The sequence below is a fragment of the Lolium rigidum genome, chromosome 4, assembly GCF_022539505.1.
Source record: "Lolium rigidum isolate FL_2022 chromosome 4, APGP_CSIRO_Lrig_0.1, whole genome shotgun sequence".
Taxonomy (NCBI): Eukaryota; Viridiplantae; Streptophyta; class Magnoliopsida; order Poales; family Poaceae; genus Lolium; species Lolium rigidum.
The window spans coordinates 277845861-277855746 of NC_061511.1; the positions used below are offsets into that span (position 1 = coordinate 277845861).

General features: G+C 51.4%; 1 protein-coding gene across 1 annotated transcript; it reads left to right on the forward strand.

Annotated features, from left to right (window-relative positions):
- The first annotated feature begins 2409 nt into the window (after positions 1–2409).
- On the forward strand, positions 2410–8681 carry LOC124648841 (methyl-CpG-binding domain-containing protein 4-like). Its single transcript, XM_047188536.1, has 2 exons — positions 2410–2429; positions 8036–8681. The coding sequence occupies exon 2, from the start codon at positions 8064–8066 to the stop codon at positions 8679–8681; it is 618 nt and encodes a 205-aa protein (XP_047044492.1). The 5' UTR covers positions 2410–2429; positions 8036–8063.
- The last annotated feature ends 1205 nt before the right edge of the window (positions 8682–9886 follow it).

Below are 9886 nucleotides of genomic sequence, written 5' to 3' on the forward strand. Positions count from 1 at the left end.
AACACTCTGTTTTTTCTTCGTGGGGTCATGTCATGATGCCTTGCCTCCTCGACTTCATCACCAACCTAAAAACCCCCTCTTATAATGAAGGAGTACTTTCATTTAATTTTGCCGATAGTCAAAGTCAAACGCTCCCCGAAAGAGCCGATGGCATCGCATCAGCCTCTACCATAAAACACGGGTAAGGCCAACCTAATTGCTCCTCCAAACGGTAACCTGCGACCTCCGTCTGAGAAAGCAAACTCAGATCCCCAAATCGCCGCCCAAGCAGCTCCACGAATCTCAGATCTCAACCACGCCGTCCCAATTCCTCAGCGCATCAAATGGCGGAATCATCCAACGCCAACGCCATGGTCTCCGGTCTGAAGGTAATCCTCAACCGCCTCTTCGCCATTCGAATCAATGTTAGGATTAAACGGCAAACACCTGAATTAATGCCTTATTCCGTTATTAATTTTAGGTTTCAGATATCCTGCTACCGCACCCTTCTCTCCCAAACTCTATGTGTCTTGGCCCCCGTTCTTCCGAGAGTCCCGCTCACCTAATCTCATGCGAGGCCAATAGAATCCCCTTCGTGAACCAGAATTTAGATCCGACTTCCCGGGCCGACCGCTCGCGAGCCCGGCCTAATCCTCCTGAAGGTTGGGTGGCATGGTACAGTAGAGTGTCTAAAACCCACTATGCCACTTGGGAAACGATAGGGATAGCCGATGCCTTGTCATTATCATTGTCTCCTCTTGAAAAGAATGAGAACATCCTGAAAACCATCGGCTACTTTTGGTCCGATGCACTGAATTGCTTCATGTTCGGCCATGGCCCCATGACACCAACTCTGCTGGACGTGGCCATGATCACAGGCTTGGACATTGCATCCTCAAGCCCCTCTGCCTTTAAATTGCCAAAGGTCCCTTTCACCCTCTCCTCTAAAACAGAGTGTACAAGCTGGGGCGCCTACCTCAGGCGTTATATGAAAACCAAAGGCCCTGTGACAGAAAGAGAGCACACGGCCTTCTTGAACTTCTGGCTGGAGCACTTCATATTTTGTGGTCCTTCACTCGCCCCAACCAAGAATTACCTTTCCCTGGCCTATGAGCTCGCCAAAGGTACTCAACTTGGCCTCGGCAAACTGCTCCTTGGAGAGGTCTATCGATCTCTTCAACTGATGTCCGTCAAACTGTTCTCCCAAAAGACAGTTAAAACAGGAGGCCCCTGGTGGTTTATTCAGTTATGGGCTCAGCTGTACTTTCAAAACCAGATCCCAAACTTCCCACCTTTGGCCACCTGTACCTTCCCAGATGCTAATGGGAAGGATATCCGATGCACTAGCTATGGTCAAGCTCGCATAGTCTCCCGAGCAGCGAGGCTGATCCCCAAGGAAGCAGCAGAGTGGTTCAAGATTTTCTTCCAAGGCTTGGACAACCCCCTGTTCTTTCCCTATACTGAATCGGCAAACTTTGAGAATCCAGTCTCCTTCCGACTAGACAGCTTTCCGATGACGCTAGCACCCGGCACTTGTACTCTATCATGATCCGTCCTTGCTTTCTCCCAGTTGGCATGAGCACCTCAAACAGGATCATCAAGCCCGGTTATGAGTCTTACCAACCGGTGGTAGTAGCCCGGCAGCTTGGTCTCGGGCAAGTGCCCCCACACTTCTTTCTCCACCACCTGACAGCAAGCAGAGCTGAACTGCCTGACATTCTTACTGGCCAAAGGTGCTATACCTTCTTTGACGCTCTGGCCATTCCAATTCCTCATAACCTCTGTTTCACCACCACTACCGATGGTTTCGAGACTTGGTGGTCCATGTGGAAGACCCACGCCTTCAGAAGAGCTCTAGGACCGTTGCTGAAGCAACTTGATGCCGAATATGATGTTCCTGCACACCAGGTACCATTACATATAAATTACTTGCAATGGCTCGTGATGATTATCTGTAACCTGACTCTATTTCTTGGCAGCAACAGGATGGCCCAGAGCCCACGCAAGCCGATGGCTCCCCCTTCAAGTTCCTTCCACCAGCCCCGGTGGTTCTCTTCTGCCAGAGCTCGCCGCCCTTGAAGAAGGTCATAATGCAGAGCCAGCCGATTTCACCGAAATCGGCTCCCACGAGTAAAGCATCTTCGGGGCCAGTTGCCCCCCGAGCCTCAACCCAGGCGAGGAAGGCAGTGAGGAAAGTAGCTGCCAGAAAGACCCTGAAGCGCAAAGCTCCTGTCCAAGCAAGCTTGCATGTAAGCTGACTCGTGCCTTGACCAAATTCACCTGTCTTCCCAGTCTTTTGTAACATGGTTGTACTTCTTCTTACAGACTTCTACTGAAGAGAACTCCAGCGGGGAGGCACAGTCCAGCCCAAGGGACTCGACCCCGGGCGATTCTGGGAGATCCACCACACAGAGCCAGACGGACTCGCCAGCGTCGGCTTCTAGGAAAAGGTCGACTCCCGAGCCTGCTGCCCTTCAAGCTCCGATCAAAACAGGGTTACGCGTGAAACGTCGATGCGTCAAAAGGGCTCGTAAAGACCCACGAGTTTCCTCGCCAAGCCAGGAGGTTTCAAATGTAATTACTTCACCAGCTCATATTCCATGCCGTCCCGTTGCTACTTGGATCGGCTCACCATTTTTTTTGCAGACTAATGGGACCTCTAGCGGGGACGTTGAAGAGGTACCGATGTCACCCGCCACGTTAGACCTAGCCACCTCGACGAGCGCGGCTGTCCAAGTGGCTAACCTAGCCAAGTCCACCGAAAAGCCGATTATCACAGCATCGGCTGCTCCTCCTTCTTTGGGAGAGGTACGCTCCACTCTCTCGGGCCTACCCTTTTCTTTGTTGTATGCTCATACTGCTCTTGTTCGTCTGTCAGGGTTGTGATCTTTCAAGCTTACTGACGTTCGATCCCGACTCCATCGAGCCAGCTACTTCCAAAGCAGGTGAAGAGCCAAGCCCTAGCACGGTCCATGGTCCACTCCAGCGTCTCAAGGTTTTTCTCTCCTCCTCCGTTGAAACCCTGGTCAAAAACCCCGAGGCAGTCAAGGGCATCCTCGAAGACATCCAGCCCCATCTCCCGGTGACACTGCAGGTTAAGCTTTGGCCAGCTGTGACTTTGTCGGTCTTCAGGTCAAGGGTGCAGTCGGCTCGTCAAAGAATTATTCTTCATCGCGCCCAGCTTCCGTTCAGAGCCGATATTGCAGACAAGTGTCAACGGCTCAACGAGAAGAAGGCCGCTTTAGACGCCAAAACCGACACTTCTACCAATAGTGCCGAGCTCGAGATCCTGCGCAAGGAACTGGAGGACCTTGAAAAGAGGGTCGTGGAGACCAAGCAACTTATCCAAGACAAGGAAACCCTCATTGCTCGCTCTCAAGAGGAAGCAAAAGGCCTCACAGCCGATCTGAAGACCGATCTGGCTAAAATTCGTGCCCTGAGCAGTCAGCTGGTGACGGGCAAAGACGAGGACGACGAGGCTGAGATTGCCGAGGTGGATCGAATCCGTGCCGACGCCCTTCAAGCCCTCAACGCGTTTCTTCAGTAGAGCCTCTCTGTGTAAACTGATAAATGTTTTGCTGAACTTGTCTAAAGTCGACGGCTGTGCATCGGCTTTTTACATTCTGAAGTCGATGTCTGTGCATCGGCTATGATTTGCATGTACTGATTTTTTTTACTGGCCGATTTTTCTATCGGCCCCCAATATTTCACTGCACATGTATCGCACATGTTCATCTGATTAGGTGCCCCCCGAGCCGAATCTGCCAGGTAACTGCGGATATCGGCTCTGTAGTTAGCCAAGGCACTGTATCTGAACGTCGGCTCCGTTAGGACTAATGTTGACTTCTTCTAGCTCATCAGCCGACGTAAACCTGTTGCCCGTTAGATCGACGTTGAACACAGGCAGAACGTATGGTGAGGATAATTTTGGCCGATTGCTGGAATCGGCCTCCATGTTGATTGAATCGCTCAATGAAGGTTTTGCAATATTCGTCCATAGATTTTTGGGAAGTGTCGGAGCCGATCGCGTGGAACGGCTTCCTCCTTGTCCTCGTTACGAGAGCAGCTGCCCTCGTCTCTGTCCTTACCAAGGTGGTGTCCAGGTCCGACCATGTTGATGTTGAACGAGATTCTTGGCTGGCACCTCCCAGGGTAAGTGCACTCCACCATGTTAACGGCGGGGAAGGGGTGTGTGTCGACTTTCATGGCGTACTGGCTGAAAATTAGACGCCCTTGTTCTATCGCCATCCGGATCTCGCCGACGCCACACCCTGCAGTCGTTGGTGGCATGGGTGAACGTGTTATGCCACTTGCGGTATGGCTTTCCGTTCAGCTCTCGCGCCGTGGGGATCTTGTGGCCTTCGGGTACCTTTAGCTGCTTCTCCTTAAGTAAGAGGTCGAAAATTTGCTCAGCCTTGGTGACGTCGAAGTCAAACCCTCTTGGAGGACCTTGTGGCTTAACCCACTTGCAGGACACGGGGCTTGCCCCCGAGTCCATTCAGCCACTGCTACCTCTTGATCTCCCGCGAGCCTTCATCTTCATCCGCCTCAACCAGGACCACCGCACGCTTGAATTTATCCCGGAATACCTCCGGGTGGCGCTGTTCATATAACGACGCCTTCCGCACCATGTGCGCTAGTGAAGGGTAGTCCGCTTGGGAGGCCACATCCTTGATTGGTGATGCGAGACCCACCACCGCCAACTCGACCGCTTCTTTTCGATCACACGAGCCGAATAGCATCGGTTCCTAACGGTCCCGAAGCGCCGGATGTATTCTCGACACTCGTTTCTCCGCGCTTCGTCGTACTTGTGCTAGATCGGCAATGCCAGCCTCGGAAGCCTCCGAGTGATACTCGCATGTGGAACTGCTCCTCCAACCGCTTCCAAGTCCGGATTGAGTCCGGTGGCAGCGATGTGTACCACCCGAAAGCCGATCCCGTGAGGGACCGTGCGAAGAACCTCACACGCAGCTCATCCGATGCCGAGATCGTGCCCACTGTGCCAAATATCGGCTCACATGCTCGATTGAGCTCGGAACCATCCGATCCACTAAATTTGGAGAATTCGGGAGCCGATATTTGGGTGGTAGTGGGATCAACTCGTACTCGTTGGGGTACGGCTTGGAATAGCCGATTGCCCTCATTTTCGGCACCATGCCGAACCGGTCTCTCAAGATTGTACTCGATCCGATCCGCGGTGCTGGCCGCAGGAGTCGAACTCCGAAGATTCGCCGGAGTGGCATATTTAGCCAGCCACGCTTGCTTCTCAAGCTCCGAGCCAACCGCAGGAGTTGGGCTCGGAGGTTTATCGGAGTGGCATACTTAGCTAGCCACGTCCGCTTCTCAAGATCTGTTCCCGAAGTTCCTCCCGCCGTTCCGAAGTCCCCGTAGTTGCGGCCTGGTTCGTGAGTGCCCGAGTCATCTGCAGTCCGGGCACGTATGTGCACGTGTATCCGTGAGGGATCTCCTTAGGCGCCTCATACAAGAACTGGTAATCACTAGGGTCACCACCGATCTTGTAGACGACGTATGCCGGTGAACTCGGCACTTCTGGTGCTGCCAACGCGAATGGCAGCGGTGGCCGGGACTGGAGTGGCATCTCTCCTTGGTGAGTCCCTAGAGCTGGTCCTGACGGAGAGTACTGATGCCTCGTGATTTCCTGGATCACCCGAAGAGCGACACGCTCCAAAGTGTTCACCAGGCTCTCAGAATGGCGGTGCAGCGAATGAGCTACCATGAAATTAATCTCCTGACGCAGAGACCTGGTGCGTTCTTCTGACGGGGCGGACAGGTCCACTCCATCGAGCGCGTCTTCAGGTGAGAACCCTTTCCACCTGATGCCGTGTGAGCGGGTTCTCTGGAAAGAGCCGATGAGGTCGGCTTCGAGGATCGCTTTGACCTCGTCATACTTCTTCTTGAGCTCCTCGGTCAGATCCTCGTACGTGACCGGAGTACCTTCCGCCATCTCAGATGTAGATGGCGATGCAGTTGATGTCGAAGAAGGTCCCGCCGGGCGTGCCAGAATGTGTTGCGGTCAGAAACCCACCGGCGAGCAGCGACGGGCAACACAAGAGAGCCGGGAGGCTCCCAGATCGCGGGCTGGCCCCGGTCCCTCGAGCGACGGCCCGCAAAGACTCGGCACGCACGTCCGATGCCGGTGCAAGGGCGTGCCACCCGACCTATACCCGGTCGGGAAGGTGATGGATTTGCCTCGCTTAGTTTCCCGCATGGCATACACGTAAACATTAAATACGAGCCTCGATCGGCTCTCAGGTTGTCCTGTGCATCGGCTCAAGGAGCCGATCCACCCACGATTCGTACGAGGTGTACGATCACATGGTGGTCCTGCTTGATCAAAATAAAGCTAAAACGACCTACTACGATTTAGGGTTTTCACCACATAATCGGAACATCCTACACGTGATTGAGCCTGGCGGCCACGCACGGTGATCATAAACCGACCCTAGACAAGGCCTAAAAACCAACATGAAGTTGATCCCCGAACATCCCTGTCTAGGGCTAGCAAACTACACCCTACGCGCCACTCGGATCCTTCAACCCGTTTGTAAGGCCTAACTATGCGTATATTAAACTAATCGTTGAAGAACAAGGAGCAATCATAACGGATCGGATCTACTAAATAATGATCAAGCGAGGTGCCGCCCTTACACCTAAGATAGGTGTAAGGGCGGCTAGACGTCTAAGGGTTGCACGGACGAAAGCATATGATACGATGAAACAATGCTAACCCTAACACGTCTATGATAACTACGTTGCTCGCCATCAACAAGGCTTCAGCACGAGCAACGCATCAACAGCGAATAAACGTGTACTGCCTAGATCGCAAGATGCGATCTAGGCAGCATGATGCTTACCCGGAAGAAACTCTCGAGACAAGGGAGTTGGCGATGCGCCTAGATTGGTTTGTGGTGAACGTGATTGTTGTTTATTTCAGTAACCCTAGATACATATTTATAGTACATAGACTTTCTAACGTGAGAATAATCCCAACCGTGCACGAGCCAAATTCTATCTAACCGACACGTATCCTACTATATTTACAGATACACGGGCAAACTAGCCCAAACTTTGTATACCAGGCCAATTCATGTATTCCTTCCATGTATATTCTTCAAGCCCATCTTTAATCGCGGCCCACCTCTGATCCGGTCAAATTCTGGTGATAACAACTACCTACTCTAGAGATAGTATCATACACAAGTATCATGATACTACTACGTGATACTTACCACTATAGCCAGCCTCAAAAGAATAAAATATCCTCGCAATAAAAAGAATTGATTGGCGCCCGCAAATCTATCCAATAAAATTTATTAATTGCGTATCTTGCAAAACCAATAAGTACGACCATATCTATGATATATTTGCACGCAAACTAATTTTCTTTTTATTAAAATAAAAGGTTAATTGTGTTCTCTAATCTATATATATATAACAGGTAGACTAGAATAAAATACTCCAAGTAGTGTTCTCACCAACCATCACAGACCCCCGAAAGCATCCCTCCAAAGTTCACCGTAGGAATCATGGCTGATGAGGTAATTCAACGATCTCGGTTTTGGTGCCTTGGCTTCTTTTTGGTTTTCCTTTCGTAGGCAGGTCAGTGATCTAAGCATAGTATATGTCACCATCCCAATCATGATTAATCATTCATAGGATTTATGGCCTTAAAAAATTAAGGCAATAGTGTTTCCTGGTAGTTTTGTAGACTGATTTGTTACATCTGAAGAAGTCCATTAAGGGTCTTATTTATAAAACACATTACAAACAGCTATTTTGATGTTCAAATATGGTTCAACAGAAATAGATCTGGTTTAGATTATCCCATTATGATTAGCATGTCAAAAAAGTTGTCCAAAACCAGTGTTTATTCTTGTAAAAGAAACTGTGCAACACAACCAAAACAAATATTAATTGCAGGGAATTTCTTGTTATGTTGCCTAACGATTTTCATTATTATGAACCAATCATTTCAGCGACAACTAATTAAGCAATTTAACCTGTCACCTTTGATTTATGATGATTTGGCACAGAGGAATCAAGGTTCCAAAGATTCCATCGGCATGTACGTGGTCATGTGCTACAGATGCAAGAAATGGCGCGTGATCCCAACGAAGCAGGAGTTCGAGGCCATCCGTGAGCGCGGGGAGGAGGACCCATGGTTCTGCGGCAGAGACCCCGGCGCGGGTCGCTCTTGCGAGCAGCCGGAGGACATCCCGTACGACAGCAGCCGCATCTGGGCGGTGGACAAGCTCGGCATCCCTCAGCCGCCGCCGGAGACGGAGCGGGTGCTGATCATGCGGGGTGACCTGTCCAAGATGGACACCTACTACTTGATGCCCAACGGGAAGCGCGCGCGGAGCATCGCCGACGTGGAGAGGTTCCTCAAGGAGAACCCGGGGTACAGGGCCACTATGCCGGCGTCGAGCTTCAGCTTCGCGACGCCCAAGATCGTCAGGGAGACCGTGGAAGAGTGCTCGCAGTGGAGGACTGTCAAGGCTGATCAGAGGGGAATATCTGAGAAGAGCTCGCTGAGCTGGGCGGCCATGGCTGATCAGAGGGAGAAGCCTGAGGAGAACTCGCTACTGGGGGATGCCAGGACCCAGAGTGAAAGGTCTGAGGAGACGGACGCATCGGATTCTGATTACTGCTGTCCGAGTAGCAGCGGCGGCAGTGATTAGCGACTGTGGAATCTGGGAAGTATGAACTTACATGTATGCCTCCTGTGTCATGACTCATCTTCTCTTTCTTAATAGATGGCCCCATTTTCCTGCTCCCACATTGAGCCACGTCACGTCACCAGATAAAAATTTACAATCGTAGTCGCCTGACGCACAACCGATGGCGGCACACGAGCGACACGCCCGTCGTCGCGACGCGCGACCAGATGCCGGTGCGGCGGTGCTTGCCAGGCGACGCTCACACGCCCGATGGCCCAACGCGCGTGGACCAGGTGCCCGTCCTGAGGTGCCCGTCCTGGCCAGGCGCCGATGCACAATGGGCCGACACCGGCCCATAACGGGCCGATTCTCTTCGTCCTCCGCCGATTCTCTTCGTTCTCCTCGCCTCAACTCTGTCTATCCCATCGATACACCACCCTCCCCGCATTATATTGTTACCAGCCGTAGTCCCTCCTTTCAATTGTAACCGAAAGCTGGCCATCAATCTCCCCTTATTCACTTTTGTTACCGTGCAATCAATTCTAATTACCTCTCTAATGCTGGCCATAATAGAAGGAAACGGCCGGCTACTGCTCAAATTCTCCACCGGACAAGCCACCTTGCAGTCTAACACAGTCATTAAGAAATTCCCTTTAAAAAGTAGTCATTGAGCGTTCAGTTTCAGTTCCCAATTTAGTACTCCATCGTTTCGGCCTACATGCAGCTCATCGCTTCATCTTCGTTGATCTCACCCAGGAGCGAGTCAAGCAGCTCCCTTATAAAAAAAAACCCAACAACACCATGCCCCTTCTTCTCCTCCACGATCTCTACTAAGAAATTGAAGGAGGGGTTCAGAGGTAGTCTGCGATTGTGGAGGCAGGTGAAGGGACAAACATGCCAATAAAAACCATGCTCCCCTTCAAGATGCGTTATAGTCATGGCTCCGCTTCTCCACGTTATCAGCCAGACTACCACATGTTTCTCATCATGGCTGTGCTTACTTCTCAACTTTGATAGGTGCTGGATGGTGGATATTTGATTCTTCGCCCCCATGAGCTTTGCTTCGCCTTGCATGGGCGATTTGGACGACACAGCTGTCGGTGTTGCTTATCTGTAGTTCTCTTGCAGATTGGTATTTTCTGGCCTTTCTCGGATGCCTCCGCTGGCTTGGGATTTTGGAGTCTAATTTGATTAATGGGACAACATGCCTCGACGCTGCTGATTTG